Genomic DNA, 21,169 nt, shown 5'->3' with positions numbered 1-21,169 from the left:
ATTGCCCTTTGTAGTTTCCTTGGCCTTGTGTAATATCTGCCTGAGCACAGTGTGTCATTTGTTGTGCACAGTAGAGGGAGAGCAGGGGCCACCTTGCGTTGCCAGGATGTTGCACACTGTGTATTGTCCACCCAAAGTCTCTGTAATCTGCCCAGGCGTTGCTGAGTTTGGGGCAGAGAATCTTGATTATAGGGCTGGCAACCTCCTCAGCACCTTGCAACCCTTCTGCCCACAAGGGTCTGCAACGTCGCTGCTACGCTCCAGCCGGCGGCCAACTTCACTGTTCGCTCGGGGCACCACAAGATTAATGGACTAATCTTTTAGATTTGTGGACTAAGATTAGGCCATAACCAACTTCCCAATAAGACCATAAACAACCTTAATCTATTTAGACTCTGAGCACTCAAAGTGCTAACATAGTAAGGGCTGGCTTTTTGCATACAATCTATAAAGAAACTATTCCGCAACAGCAGTAGTGGCTCTGCTCAAATGTAGATCGGTTTATGCCACTGATCTTAATCTGGGCCTTCCAATATATGTTCAGCATGAGTATAAGTATGACTAGAAACTCGGAGATGGGGCCTTAACTCTCCGAGCCGGAAATAGACTGACTATTTTTCTGATACTATTTTTCTCTCTTCCTAGAAAAGAGACTGAAAACAAAGAAGGGACTGTTTTTTTTCCTCGAGTCCCGTGGCCCCACCCTCCTATCCCATAATCCATTTAATCTTGCAAACCCGCGCGCTTTTTGTGAAGCGCTGTTTGTCAAGGGCTGTCTACGGGTGTCCACGGGTGTTGAGGGCATTGAGGGCGCACTGCCCTGTTTTTTTTAAAATGTTTTAATTTTTCTAATTCTTGTGTAATTTACTATGTTCACCAAGCTACAGTCTCTCAAAGTAGGCATGCCTGATGACTCTGTAATTGCTGCTAATTTGACAAATTCAGTGATGAATAATTTCTGTGTGTTTTGTATTGCAATCACAACGGAGACCCACTGATAATTTTTCATTGCTAAACCATGACTCAATTATCACGGAACGCAACCACACTCGCACATCCCTTTGTCAACCCTTAACCCCAGTGCACGGTACGTTTGGCTCCTTCCAACACACGGCGCATGTTCCGTGCCGTGCTGCTGGCCACCGTCAATGGGCAGCACGGTCTCCAATAGCCCCAATGTCACAACTTGTTTCTGATTCAACTTTGCTTGCTGCTGACAACCATCGCTTCAAAACGCATGTCCTGCCAGTAGTTCCCACTTTAGATACCATTTATGAATGCCTTACCCCTGTAAATAAGGAGACCATTTCTTCTTATGTTGATCTACCCCATTCTCCATTCTCTGTGGCTAGTATCCATGATCTAGCTCAGCCACATGAAATCTCATCCATCAGTAATGTTCCAAGTGATACTTCTCTTTACACGCATCTGACTCCGCGTGCGCAGCCTCAACCATCTTCTCCGGCTTCGGCGACTATCACTTTACCCACTATGCTTGAAATCACGCTTGCTGCATTAAATACCACTGTGTTAAGCCTTTACAAACTGTTTGAACACCTGGACGATAACATTTCTACTCAATCCCAGCAGATTGACACAATGTATGATTGGATAACTTTCATAAATCCTGTGTCAAATGCTGATGTACTTCCTTTCCAAGCTTCTGTTCATCCAGTTTCTACTCAGCTGGGACCTTTTCCAACTGTTCCCTCATTTGAAGAAATCATTCGCCCCATTGAGGCTGATCCCGCTAACGAAGCCATTGTGGTTAATGATTCTTCTTGGGAGAACATCTCCTTGATTCAAGAAAACCTACCTCCTGCGATTCCTGAGTTGGTGATTATTGATACTACTCAACCAACTCCTCCTATCAGCCACCCTCCTGTTTCTTGTCCTGACGTCGCTCAGGAGCCTATAAAAGGCAAACGTCAAAAGAAAAGTGTTTGCCTAAGCTGCAATTTCTTATCAAGAAATCTAAAAACATGCTTGCCCCGAAGCTTCCGAAGAATTCCATTGCCTCTTTCTTTAAACCTCCATCTTCAAGTTTCCCACAGGTTCCATCTATCAATCAACCCAAGCCAGCGTGTCAAATTGATAAGAGTAGTCCTAGTGGCAGTCCACCTCCTCTTAACAATTTTCATTACTCTCCTCTACATAATTTAATTAATGCTTTGGAAAACTCGGTGCCTCCCTCATGCTCAAAGGCTGCCACTTCCATCATTTCCATTCCAAACTCTGCGCCTGCTTTGATCACCTCCGGCCCCGCAACCTGCCGTGATACTTCATCTACTGCAAAAATTCCTCTCATGAAAAATGTTATTGATGAGTATCTTTCTTTGAAAAACCAGTCTATTCTTCCTACTTGTGTTCCCACTCAGTCTATCGTTGCTGTTCCCCTGATTTCAACCAACAATCCTTTCCGAATGGCGCCTACAAGCGTGACACCACCTCCTCCAGTTTCCACGTTACCTTCTGCCACAGTTCAAGATCAAGCTTCTAACAACATGCCGTGTGGCAACTCTTTACATAATTCTGATTTGATGACCTCTCAGCTTAAATCTTTAATGGACGCTTTTCTTGAAACCCACGGTGCCTCATATATTGGTCCTTCCAATAGTAGTGTGCTGGCTATTACTCACGCCCAAAGTGGTCCACGCCCTGGTTCATCAATAACAGTCCCACATCGATCTCAGGACTCATTACGAAGTCTTCCTACCCCCAGTCCTGCTCTGCCACCACCCCTGCATCGACAAAGCTGAACTACCACCCCCTTCCCCGTCCCGCCTCTTTGCAGTTTTCCAAAAATACAAACCTCAGTAAAGTACCTCCTAAAACTCTATCTCAAGTTTCCAATACACGTGCACCAAATGGCCACTCATTGATTATGAAATGTCGTGGTGGCGGCTGTCAGGGATGGCACTCTATTAAGAGTGGCACAGGACACCCAGAAAGGGTTTGGGTGGTTGTGCCAAATAAAGTGGACAGATAAGAACACACACAGCGGAAAGGAAAGAGAACGAAGAGTAGGCAAGAGTAGCAAGGGAAAAGATACAGAATGAATACCCTCTTGGGGTGTATGCAGATATAGGAAAAGAGTATTCCACGAACCTTGGAAATACTCTAGCCTTCTGCACAGTTTGCTATAACAGAGGCCCACGCTGTTTGCTCATGACTTGGAACAGCAGCTATGGGTGTCTGTAATGTAGAAACGAGACAAGGGAAGGGGCAGAGGTTGACTGATGGGAACCAACAGACAAGCTCTGTACAAAAGGGTCTACAAACAGTACAAGAGAAGATACTACAGACAAATCCAGGAAAGGAGGTGATAGCAAACTAGCAGAAGGAAATGAAGGGAAAGTCGTGTAACAGGATAGGATAGCAGAGGACAGTAAGGAACAAGGTTGAGAGCTCAGAGGAGCAGGGAAGCAATGAGTAAGCCCACAGGAGCAGGACTGTAAGGTAGAAAGCCCAGAGGAAAAGGGCGTAGGGCAGCAGAGTAAAGCAGACTGCACAGCAAGGATCCCATAAGGGCCGGGCAGTAAGGAGTGAACCCTGAGGGACAGGGCCGCTGAACGTAGAAGGTAGCAGAGGACTGTAGAGGGCTGGTAGGCCGAGAACCCAGCGGAAAAGGTAGGTAGTAGGCAGCGGAGCGTGATAAGCTGCAAAGTAGGAAGGCCCAGAGGACAAGGGCTGTAGGTAGCCAGAGTGAGGTAGGCTGCAGAGCAGGGAGCCCAGAGGACAAGGGCTAAGGCAGCCGGAGTGAGGCAGGCTGCAGAGCAGGGAGCCCAGAGGGCAAGGGCGGAGGCTGGAAGGCAGCAGAGCGTGATCGGCTGCAATGTGGAGAGCCCGGCAGGGCAAGGGCGGAGGCTGGAAGGCAGCAGAGCGTGATCGGCTGCAATGTGGAGAGCCCGGCAGGGCAAGGGCGGAGGGTGGAAGGCAGCAGAGCGTGATCGGCTGCAATGTGGAGAGCCCGGCAGGGCAAGGGCGGAGGCTGGAAGGCAGCAGAGCGTGATCGGCTGCAATGTGGAGAGCCCGGCAGGGCAAGGGCGGAGGCTGGAAGGCAGCAGAGCGTGATCGGCTGCAATGTGGAGAGCCCGGCAGGGCAAGGGCGGAGGCTGGATGGCAGCAGAGCATGATCGGATGCAATGTGGAGAGCCCGGCAGGGCAAGGGCGGAGGCTGGAAGGCAGCAGAGCGTGATCGGCTGCAATGTGGAGAGCCCGGCAGGGCAAGGGCGGAGGCTGGATGGCAGCAGAGCGTGATCAGCTGCAGTGTGGAGAGCCCAGAGGAGCAGGGCTGTGAGGCAGGGAGCCTGGAAGGCTATGGCTGGAGGCAGCAGGGTGGAGCAAGCAACAAGGCAGGGTCCACGCAGGAGTGAAGGTAAACAGCATACAAGATCCGTAGGAAGACGTGAAAGGTGGAGGAAGGACTCTCAGATGCAAGAGGCTGAGCCACTGCAGGCAGCAGCCTTTATACTGCCTAGCCCAGCACAGAGGCAGGCTAATTGGTTGCACCTGGCTAAGCACACCTGCAGGCAATCGGCCACCTCCTTTTCTGTTCCTGGGCTGGTGGAAGCAGGGCAAGTCCCTTGGGCTTCTGGGGGGTGTAGTTCCTTTGATAACCCATAGGAACAGCCAGGAATCGATGCTTGTAGCCAGGTGCATTGTGGTATACGTAGTTTGTGGGAAAAATAATAAAGTTCCCAAAGTAAATATAGATGGATCCAAGAGTCTGTTGCAAATAAATGATAAACAAATAGTCCATATTGAGCGTAAATGGATGCGCCCAATGGCGCAGGCATGACAGCGGCTCTCATCCTCTGTATGATCTCAATAGACAGTGTGTACTAAATATCCTGAATGATGTTGACACCTTGGAACACATCTCGTCAACTGATATTGACTTGGTGGAATTTATTGCTGATGCTGACTTCATCATTGTCCGTCCGTGGATTCCTTCAGCTACTGTGGCGAAATTGCTTTGGAATGCTAAGCTGATATTGTTTGAGATGGGATTTTTCATCTCTCAGGACCTTGATCGATCACAATCCTTGTTCACCTCAACAAATTTATCGGCTAGAGACTCAGGTAAATCCCTTCAAACCACACGAGTATATCAATCCACCAAAAATGGCTGTCACAATTTATAACCTCAAGATACCCCGGAATACCGTTCCATTTCATTAGGTTGTTGGAACATCAGAGGCCATGTTCATTTACAACATTCTGTTCATGTGTTCACTCACTCTTATGATATACTGGCTTTCCAGGAAACATGGTTTCTAACTCCTCCTGTTTGGGACAATTATGCAATTGCACTTATTTCGGCTGTAAGAGGCGAGAAAGGTCGCCCAATGTCGGGCCTCCTGGTAGCAGTTAGACAATCTTCCAATCTAGAAATAGTTCCATGGTGCGCCTTCGACATCTATATACAATTAGTTAGAGTAATTGGATGTGGAGGTATTATGGCCATTTTCAACATATACCGGAATCCGGCAAAACTCTCTATGAATTTATTCCTTAGAGAACTCTCCTACATGTTGGAAATAGTTTCTCAGGCATCTGATGTCACTGCCACTCTTCTTCTTGGCGATCTTAATCTTGATTGTTTTAATCCTACTTCTGAATCTACTGCCCTGGAGGTCTTGACTTGGTCCACCTTCATGTCTCACAATAACTTCATGATGATCAACGGGTCTATGCCTGGTGATCTTCCAGCCTCAACTACTTGGCGCCGTGACTTAAGCACCAGTACAATTGATTACATATATACTGACTGAAATTTGTTTGACAATATCACTTCATTAAACATCACTTCTCAGATGCATAGTGACCACAAGTTTCTGACACTACATTTCCTAAGACCCCTGGCTATAGTGCCTTCTCATACTAAAAGGTCCTCTCAACAACTTGTTATCAATTCTTCTGGTAATCGCCTCTCGGTGTCCTCTAGAATGTTTTGGACGTTAAAACAATCACTTGCCCCATCTACGGTGCCCAATTCCAATTCTAAGATTGAATATACACACCTTCTACAACAATTTCAGAACAACATTCTTATCTCTAAACAGAGGTCGATTACTCATTAACATTCCTTTGATCATGAATTACATCATAGAAGGACTAGTTATAGGCAGGAACGGAAATTATTGCTCTCCTTGTCACTAAGCTCTCGGTTTGTCCACACAAGGCAGGCAAAAACCTGCTATACCAACTGGGTTCGTGGGCATAGAGCCTTGCTATTTCAACAAGATAGTGAGCTTATGCTTAATACTCTAGCTACAAAAAAAACTTCTGCAAGTACTTGGAAACGACTTAAGCACAAACATTGTAATCAACAACTAGATGCACAAGCCAATGGCGTGCAAGAAGCGCAATGGGTCCAACACTTCTCTGAATTATATTCTGATCCGGAGTTCAGTAATTTTAAATACCAAATGCAGTCCACCACACAATGGTCCCTGAACTGCGAGATGCAAACCATTATTCATTATATAAAACTGGCTAAAAACTCGAGAGCTGTAGGACCCGATGGTATCAGCAATTTAATGCTTAAATCCAACATAAACCATTGGGCCCAAATTCTCTTCCTTTTATTTCAAAACATCTTGACCACTCGAACACTCCCATCCTTATGGCACTCGTCTATTCTCGTGCCTATTTACAAAAAGGGAGATCGTTCGCTCCCCGAGAATTATCGACCCATCGCGCTTCTTGACTCGCCAAGCAAGAGTTTTGCAAAGTTTTTGCTGCTTGAAATTTCTGCATGGACATTAACCCATTTCCATCGCAATCCGTTTCAAACAGGTTTTGTTGCCGGAATGGGCACAGCAGTCAACTTGTTCCTCCTAAACTCCATCAAATCTCTGTGTCACATTCAAAAACAGCAGGTCTACTTTGCTTTTGTGGACCTGCATTCTGCATTTGACTCAATTTCTAGAGTTAAACTTATGTTTAAACTTATTCATGACAAATGTCCCCCCTCCATTACCGATCTTATTTATCATTTCCATTCTACCACCACGGTTCAGGTTAGATTGACGTTGAATGGCCTACTTTCCCATCCGATTCCGACTTCACGCGGCCTTAAACAAGGCTGTTTGTTGGCGGCAGCCATTTTTAATTATTACATCCAAGATATCAAATATACCTTTGAACCCATTCAATCAGATTCTCCGAAAATGAATGGTGTCCCTATGAAAGCACTGTTCTACGCTGATGACATCGTTCTCATCTCAAAGACCCCCAATGGTTTACAAAAACTTTTATCAGCACTAGACCACTATGTCGCAGAGAACGATCTAAAAATTAATTCCACAAAGACTCAAGTCTTGATGTTCAATCCTCATCTTGGCCTCCACACTCGGAAACATTGGTTGATCGGTAATAATACTTCACTGTCCCTGGTTTCATCATATACCTATCTAGGTATTATTTTCGAAGCCTCTCTACATTCATTGAAACACATGGCCCACATCGAAGTCAAACTTCTTACAGCGATTTCACAATCACGTATTCTCCTTGCAAAATTTGGAAAATTCTCCATAATCCCGGCCTTAACATTTTGGCAGATGAAAGTCATTCCCACCGTATTATACGGCTTGGAAGCAGGAACCCCCATACCATCTACTACTCTTGATAAATGGGGGGCTAAATTTTGGCGGAATGTGCTGCATCTGCCTCAGTGTATTCCCATCTCATGGTTACAATACAAATTAGGCCTCTCTTCCCTGTCAGCGCACCTTAACTGGAAACAATGTTCATTTTTCAGAAAATGTCTAATAACATCTCGGATAGACAACCTACTTAAGGTATTGTCGAACTACATCTTTACGACAGATCACGTCTTTATCCAAAGATGGCTGTCAGCAGTTTACAAGATCTTAGCTGAGGCAGATATTTCAATTGAAACCCTTCTGCAAAACCCTGATAAGACTAAACTAAAAATTCACCATACCTCCTGGATCATGAACCATCAGAAATGTCTCACCTATAAACATGCCTCGAGTTTTCGTTTTCCACCACATAAAAGAGGCATTACACAATGCTATTTATCAAGAGCCCCTTCACCGAAATATAGAAATCTAATCCTCCGTTTCCGGCTACATATATGGGAAACGAGAGATCTCCTTTATACGCGTCACCTTATAGGACCTCTTCAAAATTTTTGTCGGTTTTGTCAAACAACCAAAATCCCAGAAACCTTAGCCCATCTAATCACTACATGTGTCATGATGCCTACCTCCAAGGAGCCAGGCCGGGCCCAGCAACCCCAGAGGCAGACATCATTTTCCCCAGGGAAGTCTCAGCGGGCCCAAGTCAGGGCCCTTTGGACTCAGTCCTGGCGCCTTAGGCGCCAGGCTCATAGCGGACCCCAGTCCTGGCGCCAGGCTCATAGAAGAGGATATGTGTTTAAGTGCTTGGGTGCACACTTACCTGATGCAGACCTTGCTGCTTCATCCAGGCCCTCTTGAGGCCTGAATGGGACTACTTTACCTGTAGGACTACTTCACCACCCGGGTGTGGTCGGGGAAGGATACATACCTGATTGGTGGAAGGATACATACCAGGAACTTCTTCCAAGGCTATTTAAACCCCACCCGAACAGCCACACGTGCTTCGCGTTGTTCTGCACCTAGCAGCTGGACGCTCACCGCGTCAGCTCCTGCATCTTGACTTCAGCCACGCCTGCCAGCACCCTGGAACACCTGCAAGGGGAGAAAGGAAGAGAATAGGAGAAGAAAAGCCCTTACCTGCTAAATCTGCAACCCGGAGTCATTTCTCCAACGGCCCTGAAAAGGAAGACATCATTTTAAAGGCATTTTGTTTCGATCGCTGCAGCGCTGCATTTTACTCACCTTTGCAAGGCGCTTCCATCTTCAGCAGCGATCTTCCGGATTCAGCTACGCCCCGGCGCCTAGAGGAAAAAAGACAAGAACAAAGGTGAGAGGGAGAAAAGGAATAAGGAAAGCTCAGTTTCCTTTTAAGTCTTACCTGTTGGATTATTCCCACTGCATTTCGGGTCCTGCCGCTTCCTGGCATCTCCGGACCCCGGCCCCTATGGGGAAAAAAGACAAAGACATTGAATGAGCGAATGCAAAGACATTACCTGAGTGCTCATCCAGAACTGTTTCACTTCGGGTCGGCGCCATATCTCCGGCACTCCGAACCCCGGCCCCTAAGGGGAAAAAGACATAAGCATTAGCGCTTGCTGCAATTAGACAACGAACATTATTATTAAGCTTGAACTTTTGAACAGAACTTTTACAGCGCCTTACCTGAACAGTCAAGCTTACCTGAACTCCCATCAATCCTCAATCCAGTGAAGTAACTGGGTTTCAACGCGCCCCTGCATCAGAAGCAGGATGGAGAGCTCATCCTTCCAAACCCTAAGGTCAGGCTTCACGGGGAATCGTGGAGGAGGTATCGTGGAGGGTTGCAAGGGAGTGGGAGGCTTGAGCATTGTTCCACAGTTGGTAATACTCCCTTTTCACACACAGAAGGGTATCCAACGAGCCAGGGAAGCCAGAATAGAGGGGCCCTTCCTGTCCATCTTCAGAGTTCTGCGCCTTCGACGCCGCGCCTCAGTGGGAACCAGGTGAGCGTTACAACATGTCCTAATCTTACTAGTCAGAGGCAATTGCATTTTCATAAATATTGCCCTGGATTTGCTATGTATGAATCCGATGCTTGTTGGGATCGCATTTTTGGCTCGACAGACTTGAAAATTCAGATAGCCACTGTAAATTTTCTTCTTTCCTTAAATTTAGATCAAGGGAAAATTCATTAAATTCGCGATCGAATACTTTAATTTGAACCGAGTATGATGAAATTTTAGATACCGTGTCCTTTTCTTTGAAGATACTCTGGTCAAATTGTGAATATTGGTTTGTTTAATATCTATTTTGTATTTACCGTTTGTCCAAATTGAATGATCTTTTGAGAAACGATCTTAAGTTGTTTTTATATTATTTTAATCTACCATGTTCAGATTGTGTTGATATGTCATGTTTATTGAAAAGTTGTAACAAAAAAATGCAACTAAATCAATAAAAAAAAATTAGAGGCCAAGGTAGAACTATCATGGTCTAGCCATCTGACCTTTCTCCTGCTTTCACATCCCATTAGGTCCCTGATGTTTTACCTTGAAAATGTGGCACCAGGATTTGCCCATGTGGAGAGCCACATCCGACCTAGGGCTAAGACATGACTTTCCTCAATAGGTCTCATCCCCAGTTCCACATGATCTGAAAAGGTTGGTGCTCCATGAAGAGATGGCAGGTTCCGGTAAAACGTATTCTCTATATGTTGCAATAGAACCGCCGACTCGGTTCTCCAGATCTAAGCTCCATAAAGTCCAATGGTTACAGCTTTGGTATTGTACGCTTTCTTCACTATGTCTACTGGCTATGTTCCTATACCCTTTGCAAACTAGGGGATGCCACCTACTACCTGGCGCATTCTAGTAGATCTCCTAGTGTTCTTTACTGCAACCAGAACTAGAAAGGCAGACCTCTAAATAGCCAAAATACTGGACTCTTTCCAAAGGAATCCCATTGCCCAGGAAAACTCTAGGTACCCTTATCCATCACCATAACTGATGACTTCATTGCGTTAATTTTCAGTTTCCTGTTGGACATAAAGTTAGCATACAAGTCCAATATCTGCAATGCATTTGGTGTCCGTGCAAAGAGTACAAACATCATTGGCATTTTGCCAATTTACAGTACATCAGGGGTTGCAGTTTCCAAAACCGCTTGAAGTTCATGATCATATTTATTTCTTTATTTCATTTGTGTAGCGCGCATACAGACCAGGGGCATTGAGGCGTTGTTGCAGTAACATGTCAAGTAATCGTGCTCATGTCATGCAGTACATACAATAAGGAACTCATATCGGTACATGTGGTTCTAATGACAATCTATGGAGGTATGACAGGGTCAGTTTTCAGGAGGAAAGGAGCAGGGGGGAGTTGTGGGAGAAGAGCTGAGTTTTGAGCGCTTTGCGGAAAAGCCAGTAGGACTTTTCTGCCCTCAGGGATGGTGGGAGGCTGTTCCAGAGTTTGGGAGACAGGTAGGAGAAGCTTGCACTACCAGCTTTGAATCTCTTTACTTTGGGCACGGTGAGTCGGTTGATGTAGGGGGTTCCGGTGGGTCTCGAGGGGTAGGCTTCAGTGATTTTATTGGGTGTGGTTAGGGGGGGCGCTGTGTTGGAGAGGCATTTGTGGGCAATGGATAGGATTTTGAAGGTGATGCATTCCTGGATGGGGAGCCAATGTGCTTCTCCTCTTGCTCTGGAGATATGTTCTCTTTTTGGGATATTAAGGGCTGTTCTAAGGGCATTGTTTTGGATGACTTGGAGTTTGTGGATGCTACCATTGTAGGTATCTGTGAATAGAATGTTACAGTAGTCGAGCCTGGATTCTATGATTGCACGGGCGATGGTTAGACAGTTGTGCTTGGAAAGGAAGGGTCTGGATGCATTCGGGACCTTGGTGGCGTAGGCTGCTGAAGAGGCAATAGCACTCACTTGTCTGGACAAGGCGAGTTACGCGTCAAGGTAAATCCCGAGAGCGGTTGTTGAGATTTTTTAAGGGCATTTGGTTGACCGACAATTAGAATTTCTGTTTTGTCGCTGTTGAGGCAGAGGTGATTGGCTGTCATCCAGGCTTGTATTATGGAGTAGATATTGTTAAGGTTGGCCGAGTCGTTAATGTAGTTGCCGGAGAGTGGGATCAGGATTTGGGTGTCATAGGCATAGTTGGTATAGGCTATGCCGAGCGAGTCGAGTATGTTGAAGAGGGGCCTGGTAAAGATGTTGTAAAGGGTAGGTGAAATGCATTGACCTTGTGGTACCCCACAAGGAATGGGAGACGGTGGGACATTGGCGGTCCCTGAGAAGACCCTCATGACGTTTCCTTCGAGAGAGGAAGCAATCCAGGTGGTGGCTAATGGGAGAGAGGTTGGGGTAGACAGTAAGGTGGTGGCAGAGGATTTGGTAGCTGACCAGGGAGAACGCGGCGGTTCGGTCAAGGAGGAGGAGGAGGAGGAGGGCAGAGTCTCCCTCATCTCTAATATGATCTTTTAGATCAAGGAGGGACGATTCTGTGCCTTAGCCAGGGTGGAAGCCGGATTGGCGCATTCCTAGTATGTTATTGTCCTCAAGGAACCGCTGGACTTGCAGGTGGGCTGCTCGGTCCAGAATTATTAGAAGGAATGGGACTGTGGTGATTGGTCTGTAGTTGGAGGGGATAGCCAGGTCTAAGGATGTTTTTATTTTAAGAGAGGGAGGTCCCATGCTTCTATGAGACTGGAAGGAACGGTGCTATTTGCGAAAGAGGCGTTCATAAAGGCTGTGATGATGGCTGCTAGTCTGTCAACACAGTCTTTTATTAGTGATGCTGTGCATATGTCGCCTCAGACTTCCGATAAGTCTCTGAAGAGGAACGGAGTGATGTGGGGTGGGGGAGGGTGGGGGTGAGGCTGGGGATGGTAGCAGAGGGGCCATTGTACAATTGATATTTTTGTTGGAGGATTTTGTTGCTCAGGGATTCAACTTTGCCTGTTAGCGCAGTTGGAGGTCTGAGCACCGGTTTTTGTCTTTGGCAAGCATGAGGGGATGGGGGATTCAAGTTCCCTGAAAATGCTAAAGATCTCTTTAGTGTCAGAACTGGCATTGCCGATTCTTGTGTTGAAGGAGTTGGATTTGGCGGCGAGTATGGCAGATCTCAGTGAAGTTTTCTTTCAAGGTATTAGTTTGATTCTTTAACCAGTATAGCTGGGGTTGATGTTTCTGAATGCAAAGTTGTAAACAGTTCAGGGGTAAACCAGAAATTTGAGTGTCTGACGGCTTTGGATTTGTGTGGAACTAGGGGGGCTAGTGTGTTCACTGCATCATAGAGGGTTGAGGTGCAAGTGTCCACTAGAGAGTTGGGGTCGGTTGTGAAAGGTGGCTAAGGGCATGGGGTGTCAAGTAGGGGCAAGATGTTGACTTGGTCAGTTTTCGTGAGCTCCGCGTGATAACTGGAGGAAGTCAAATTGGCTGTGATTTTGGGTTTCTTGGGTTGCGGCATGGTGAAGTGGATGATTTGATGGTCTGACCAGGGGGAGGGCGAGTTGGCGGTTGTGGAGACCTCGCAATTGTGGTCTGCGATCCAATATAGTGTGTGTCCCTTCGTTTAGGTGGGATTGGTGATGTGTTGATTGAAGGCCAGGGTATGGAGAGCGTTAGATAGTGATGTGGCTGGTTGGTCGGAGGGGGTCATGAAGGCCCAGATTTCGGTCTCCTAATAGGAGGATTTTGGAGTACGTTTTTAAGTATCCTGCAGGATGTGTAGCAGGTTTACCTCAAAGTGCTGAGAAGGGCCGGGAGGGCGGTTTATGAGGTGGATGGTAATGGTGCATGTGGGTGAGGGGGAGAGTTTGACCGATAATAGGTCTATATTGCTGTCAAAGGAGGTGTTAATATGTCAGAAAGGGAGGGGGTCTCTAGCACACAGGGCCAGGCCGCCTCCCCTGGCAGAGGGTCTGTCCTTCTGGACGATGGTGTATCCAGTTGGAATGGCTAATGAGAGGGCTGGGCCAGAGGTTTCATGAAGCCAGGCCTCAGTGATGGCAAGTGCGTCAAGGTTGTGTTCTGCAATGAGATCGTTGAAGTCTAGTGTGTGTGCAGGTAGGGAGCGAGAATTGATGAGTGCACAAGTTAGGAGGGGCCAAGTGTCTGTTGGCAGGGCTGGGGATTTTAAGGATGTGGTCAATGTAGCTGGTGCTGGATGAAATGGGTGAGGTGGTGGTGGTAGGCGTCTAGGTGTCGTCTAGGTGTGGGGTGGCTAGTGTGAGGTTTTCTCCCTGTTCCCTTGTTGGGAAAATAATTTGAATCAGGGAAGGTGTTGGCAAGACTAGGCTCGGAGGTGAGGGGATATGATCCCTTGTGAGGTGTGGACAAGGGTAGGGTTCCATCTGATAATATCCCTGCAAAAATTTCACCATACAAGAACGCCGCCTTTTTTGCGGCGATATTACCATATGGAACTTGTGGAGGACACCCCTGCAACCCCCATATTTTTTTAAGGGAGCTGGAGACACCCCCTGCAACTTCTGCTTCCATTTACCCCATATATTGTCACCATAAATAATGTCACCTATGCAGTTTCACAGAGACTATATGTACATTATTTACGGGGATAATATTACCTGGTATCAAGGATAGGTTCAACTGATAGGGAGTTCAACTCATAGTCCGTAAATAAAATTGTCTTTAAGGGGGCAGTACATTTCTCACCTGAATCATAGCATACAACGCATTCAGTGTTGATATAAAACAATATTATCAGTTTTAACAGACCTTGAGGAATTACAATATTCATTAGGATTCTCCAAAGTGGTTTTCTATCCACCAATCCGAAAGCTGTTTAAAGATCAATTAAGGCTAAATACAGTGTGCCCTCATTACATACCATATATGCATATATGTAAAAGTCATCAGTATAAAGTTCAGTACTCGGTTGGCCGTCCCCAACCATTCCAGGAACCCAGGTTGTGGATCACCCAATATATTAAATGAGGTATTAAAATGAGGTCATCCATTCTAATAAGTGCACACTCAGCACTGAACACACAACATCTTGGATGATCCATCCAAAAGAGAAGTTGGGCGGTATGATTTAGGGTTAGATTTATCACCCTTTTCACAGACTGGAACTATTAGCTCTAGATTGCAGACACACCAATCGCCTGAATTACCGAAAACGTTTGATAAATTGTATAATCTATATACCAGTGCACATCTTGCTCTATTTTAACATCTGCTCCCTGGTAAATTCTCCCTAAACTGAAGGTAATCTCCCTTTAAGCAAGAGCTACAAAATGGATGAGGTTAAGGAAAGAAATTAAGAGAGGCTAAGAGATAGGCAGAGAGGAGTCTAGTAAAAACAGGAAAAAAGGAATAAAGTGGAACTTATTTTTGAAAAAGGGATCCGTGAATAGAAAAATGAAGATACATAAGGATGAGAACAATGATTAGGGAGACAAGTCATTAGCCTCCAACATAATCAAGAACATACTAAAATGCTTCAGATTTTCAAACATAGTTTTTTTTGGCAGTAAGAATGAAGTTTCACATATATGTGTATTGTCATTTATGACATTGGAAGGAATTTGGGCTCAAGTAGAATCACCATCTCAAAATGCACCGCTAATTCCCCAAAGTTTAAGTTCATAACCAGCAATTACTTTTTTTAACAAATATCAATTTTTAAGACACTCTGAAATAACAAAGTGACGATGGGAGGGGCTTACAATCCAGCTACCAGAAGGGAACAAAAAGAGTATCAGCAATTACATTTAAAAGTGAAGAAATCTGTGCAAGTTAGTGAAAGATTGTCACTACACAGTGGCCAGACCTACTTTCCCTATGCCTAACAGTTACCCATGCCAATGTTTAATTAGCTACCCTCAGGTCGAAAGAACTGTCCCCACTGGCATCAATCTATCTGTTGGCTTTTTGGGTTTACAGGGCCCTTTAAGTGGCCAAGAAACTAATTTAAAATTTTTGGAAGAGTTATCTTAAACTTACTGTTGAGGACTGGTTGGATGATTTATCAATTCTCTCTAGCAAGGAGAAGGTGGCCTTTCAGATGAAAAAAACAAAGACAAATATTCTGATATTTGTGACACAATGAATTATATGCTTGGATCCAAATCCTCACCATCACTCTCACCCCCTAAACCCCCCGCGAACTCCCCTGATTTTTTGTAGATTGCACATCAATCGGTATAGATGCAAATCTTTGCTGACAAACTTTCTCCAGCAGATGAGCTTGCCATTTCAAAATCTCACTAGCAACATCAAGTCATAGGAATGCCACACAGTCTTCTAGAGAAATGCATTTCTACAGTTTCCACCAACAACAAAAATGCAGAAACAAATGGAGAAAACAAAATACAAACTGGCAACTTACTCAGACAGCTGCAGTTCTGGATCCTCATCAGTTTGCTGCAGTGACTGCTCCATGATTCATGTCATCGGATATTGATTACTGAAAAAAGAAAAAGAATTAAGGAGCTACTGTGAGCGTCCTAAAATCAAATTCTAAACAGCCTTTTTTTTTTTTTTTTTTTAGAGTTAGGGTGGTGTACATAGCGACTAACTTTCAATTTTTAATGTAAAACAAAATAGTCTCCCAAATTCCCCTTTTAGTGCTTACTAATGAAGTGCTCTCATTCTGCCAGAGGCACAGAAACTGCACTCATGAACACCCGCAAAGACTTGCTCTCCAATCTTGATTCCAACTCTCCTTCTTCTTGACCTTTCCTGTGTCTAGTATATGGTAAATCATGACACCTTTATAAATCGGCTCCATGATACCCTTGGCATCACGGACCTGGTTCTGGACGGGTTGACACGCTCCTCTCCGACTGGCCCTTACAGGTTCATAGGCTAAAAAAAACCTTGGTTTCATCTTGGACTCCTCTCTCTCCTCACATCATAGACCTTGACAAGAAGGCTCACTTTCAGCTGCACCTCCTCAGAGGCTTTCTCCCTTTCCTCATCTTCCCCCACAAACTCAATGTCTCCAGAGCTCTGGTCCTTTCCAGGCTGGGCTACTGCAACAGCTTCTTTCTCAATCTGCCTAACTCCTCCCTTTGCCCCCTTCAACTAATCGAGAATAGGACAACACGACTTAACCTGGCCTTAAGCCGAGGGACCTTATCTCTCCAGCCCAGAAATCTCTTGACTGGCTCCCGGTTGCTGCAAGGATCAAGTTCAAGACCATGTGCATCATCCACAAGGCTTTCTGGGGCCTGGGATCCCACTCTCTACCTAAATACCTTCCTGCTAGAGCCCTTCGGTCTTCTAGCTCCGACTCTCTGCAGATCAGACGCTTTTCCAAGCAGAGAGCAGTGGGGAAGGGGGGGTAAAATCCCTCTCCTCTGCAGGTGCCTCCCTCTAGAATGGCCTCCCTGCCCCTCTCAGACTTGCGCCAAATCTCCTTAAGTTCCGGAAGCTTCTCAAGACCTTCCTTTTCTCTTCCTCCTTCCCTCTCCCCCTCCCATGTTCCCAGTCTGCCTTTTGACTGGCTGCTTGGTTCATTCAAATTCGTACAGGGCACCAGGCCCTCCTCATCCAGTCTACCCCTGCACTTGGTCTCCCCTGCCTAACACCCCCTTCAACCTGCACTTGCCACTCCGGCCCACTCCCCTTGCACTAGCCTGGCTGGGCCTGCACCCCTTTAGCCCTTCCCACCCCTTACCTCACACTGTGGACCTTCCATCGCCTGCTCTCTATGCTTTCCCCAGGCTCTGTCCACCTGGCCTCTCGTTTATCGCATGGGCCCTTCCGCCCTGAACGCCACTTCCCCCCCTTTCCCTCTCCACTGCACTTCTTGTTACTGCACTCGCACAATCTGAATGTCACAAGGCCTAGTAGGACCATTTTTTTCCCCATCCCTGCCCCCCCGCCCTCTTTTCTTGTTGCGCCTTAAAACACATCGTGTATAGGCACATTATAAATAGAAAATAATTAAAGAAATAAATACAGTTCTTAAATTTTACTTAGATTTCCACACCATTTTTCTGGCGAAGGAGCAAAGAATACTCAGCTACCTATGCTTAAAAGCAGGCAGTGAGCAGGCAGGGGCTTGGATGAGTGTTGAGTTCAATTACACATCAGGACCATTACAAGCAGAGATACATAACCTTATAATAACAAGATACCTCTCATACAGGTAGAGCATTGCAATTTCTGATTGCTTCACAAAAATGAGTGACATGTGACTGAACACATACAATCAGTCGAAAAATATTTGATCAGCAGCTCAAGAGCATCAGGAAACACTCAGTTAGCAGAAGCTAATGAGAAGGGAGGTTGACGAGAGTACATGTGTCAAAGTTCAGTACTTCACTAAACGACTAGACAAAGTCCCATGGGGTCTATGGAGCAGTAGCAGACTACTGCTCCAGAAGGCCAGCTGAGGGCAAGAGTTTAGATTTGTGTTTTCGTGAAGGAATAGGAGAGGCCGGGATAGATTTTGTAGATGCTGAGAAGGCCTAGCCTAGCAAACATAGCAGTAGTGCTGATAACGTGTAGGACTTGCAGGTCACAAGCACTACTACGCAGTGATCCTTGGGGTAAGGGGTTCGGCTATTATTGGAAAAGGGTATAGGAGAGAGTGGAGACAAGTGAGACATTAGAAGCAGGGAGTTAGATTGTATAGGTTTTGTAAGAGTTGAGCATAACGTAGTGGAGTGCCATCCACTCAATATTGGCAATGAGGCAGTTGGGAGATCCAAGAGAATAGTTAATGGGCGAAGAAGGGGAGAATAAGGTGGTGTGTGTGTCATCAGTGAATAGGTGATAGCCAAAAGAGAAGAGGAGTTGGCAGAGAGGCAAGCCTAAAAATGTGCACTCACCACTAGCCATTGACCAGTATGAAATGGTGTGCTGTGTGAATCAGATGATGCAGGGGGTGTGTGACTTTATATAAATGGCAAGTAGTCTGCAACTTTATTTGTTTTATCCCTGGAGGGGTTATGAATTGTTATAAGGATGGGACCAAGGACAGGCATTTGAGGGATGCCCCACTGTTTTGGGTAGGGGCATTGCATTGGGTGTACAAGAAGACCAAAAGATGAAAAAGCAGTGGTCAGAAACTTAGGAGTGAAGAATGGTGTCCAGGGAGCCAAGGAAAGAGTAGGACGGAGAAAGGCATGGTTGGCAGTTTTTAAGGCAACAGAGATCCAGCAATAAATGGAAAGAAAAGAGAGGTGAGTAATGGGGAGGAAGTTAAAGACATGGGTGATTGCCCCTTCAGAGAAGTGGCTGCTCCAGAATCCATACTAGAGCAGAGTGTGTTATCTTCCATTTAGGTTGCTAAACTTTAAATATCCCACACTGCAGAAAAAGTAGTGAGGAAGAAGTGAAGCAGGTGTTACTGTGCTGCATTATTAGGATCAGCATACGGTACTTTCAGGACGAGTAGGTTAGTAGTCATCTTATAAGTGTATAGGTAGGTCCAGTAAAGTAAAGGTTGAAGAGAGAGAAGTACAAGTGAGGGTTGCTATAGTCAACTGCTGTGGTGTAAATGAGCCAACAGGAGAACAGGATGAGTTGACATACTAAGAATAAATGTCTGTTTTTCTGGGGTGGTGGGGAAAGAGCAAATAGAGTAAAGTGTGTGTTATATGGGTAGAAGAGGACTAGAGGAGGTTGGCAAGGGTGTCTGCATTTTGTGATCTTCGAGGAGAGGTAGTGGGCAAAGTCATCTGAAGAAAGAGATGAGATGAGTGAGAGGAGAGGGAAGAGGTAGGACAACAGGGCCTGGAGTGTTGATGATGGCTTTAGGGGAAATGGGAGTGAGGAGACAAAACTAAGTTGTAGCAGTAGTCAGATTTAGCAGAGGCCACAGTAGTGGAGAAGGCAAGAAAGGATTCTTTGTAGGAGGCAAGGAGAGTGGGAAAGTTCACACGCAATGCAGATGCAGGACCCTGGCTGTTTTCAACTGTCAGATCAATTGAGAAATCCAGAGTTGGGAGCAGAAAAGGCTGAAGGAACAAGCTGGATAGCAGTGTTCAAAAGTGGGGTGGGGCAAGACCTTCAGGGAAAGGCCTTGCTTTGACAAGGGAGTTTGGTTTAAGTTTGTGTTTGGTAATTGTGGATGCAGCTGGAAGTAGAGTTGAGGGAGGAAGTGTGTGAGGGAATGGACAGTGTGTGTTATACATGGTGGGGCAGGAATGTTGAGGAAGAGAGAAAACAAGGTCAGTAGAGCTGCAAAGATTGAAAGTTTTCCAGTTTTGTAAGGCTACCAGAAACCCACTAAGAAGGGTAGAATCAAGCTGATGACAACAAGCAATGGATATGTTTGAATGGTTGAAGTCCCCCATGAGTACAACTGGTGGGATTCAAAAGGGTATGGATTGCACAAGCAGGGCAAGACCAGGAAAGAAGAATGTGGCAAGGATGAGGATAATAAGAGTCGTAACAAGAGAGGCAGAATTTCCATGTTTTCTAAGGAAGAGAATATGGGGCCAGAGGGGAGCCGATTTGATGCCCTTCCAAATCATACACGAAGGCTCACAGTGCAACCTAAAAGGGTGAGAGAAAATGGTGCTAAAAATGGTCGCTTTAACCACTCGTACACAAACGATACATAAATAGTAACTTTTATAAAGTGCTTCTTCCATTTTGGAAGCAATAAGTAAAATGTAATTTTAAACAAACAGAATTTTAGGAACCTTTTATAACGCCAGAGGCCTTGCATTATACGATTTTACAGTAGCAGACGTTTTCCAAATAAAAGAGCTATTTCTGAAACCATTGACTGCTGGCTGGTTATCGGTATCCTGACTTGGATAAAACACGGTCAAGGATAGCCAGTAGCTGAAACTGGGGTCCAATGGCTACTGGAAACAAAGGACAATACAAAGTGCAGGAATTATATGCTCAACATACTTATTTATACAAGCAGATAAGTGATATAGGCGAGTTCAGCATCACATTTTGTTTCCTCATATTAAGCAAATAGTGTTATATAGCTCATTGCTGGAGCCAAATAACAAGTAAGCAAGGACTTGCATAAAGTGCTCCTGCTCATCAAATGAGATCAGAGCACATTGCAGGCCGTTTTTTTGGGGATGGCCTTATTTCCACTCCATCAAAAGCTTCAAAACAAATATCTTGCCGTGTTGATACTAGTTTGGAGAAAACACTCAATACTGGGAGCCACTCAAGCAGAGGATTTAAATTATTGATGTACTGTATTCTGAAATTACTGATGTATCTCAGCCTATCAGCGAGTCATCTATTCTGCAAGTCAGTCACATTTCAAGGTAGTGAGTTAGTAAGGCACAGTGGAAGAGAATATATACTTTTTGAACTCCTTGTGAAATGAAGGACCTCTTGAATCTTTGCGATGGCAAACTTGACTGCAAACCACAGAAGAGGACTTCAAAATGGACCGAGGCATCATTTCATCGAATTTGAATGAGTGGTTAGACCTGCTATTTCCATACAATTACCCAAACTATTGTAGGGAACTTGTATTTGGTTAGATCTTGAGCGGTTTTAAACTGGCTGTGGTGATGCTCCAGGAACCAAATAACATTTTTAAAATATCGGTTTCAAACATATGATGTTGACCAGTCTACCTGCATTGTTCATCAGGATAGATATATCA

General features: G+C 45.4%; 1 protein-coding gene across 7 annotated transcripts in view; it reads right to left on the bottom strand.

Annotated features, from left to right (window-relative positions):
• BNIP2 (BCL2 interacting protein 2) overlaps positions 1–21,169 on the bottom strand; it is a 646,636-nt gene that overhangs the window by 613,133 nt on the left and 12,334 nt on the right. For all 7 annotated transcript variants that reach the window (XM_069624423.1, XM_069624425.1, XM_069624427.1 and 4 more), the window contains one exon: positions 15,956–16,033. In XM_069624423.1, the coding sequence (XP_069480524.1) occupies positions 15,956–16,008 (53 nt within the window). In that variant the 5' untranslated portion in view covers positions 16,009–16,033. The remainder of the gene's footprint in view (positions 1–15,955; positions 16,034–21,169) is intronic.

Source organism: Ambystoma mexicanum, chromosome 11 (genome assembly GCF_040938575.1).
Source record: "Ambystoma mexicanum isolate Mex_15411 chromosome 11, UKY_AmexF1_1, whole genome shotgun sequence".
Taxonomy (NCBI): Eukaryota; Metazoa; Chordata; class Amphibia; order Caudata; family Ambystomatidae; genus Ambystoma; species Ambystoma mexicanum.
This window is presented reverse-complemented; position numbering and strand designations above follow the sequence as displayed.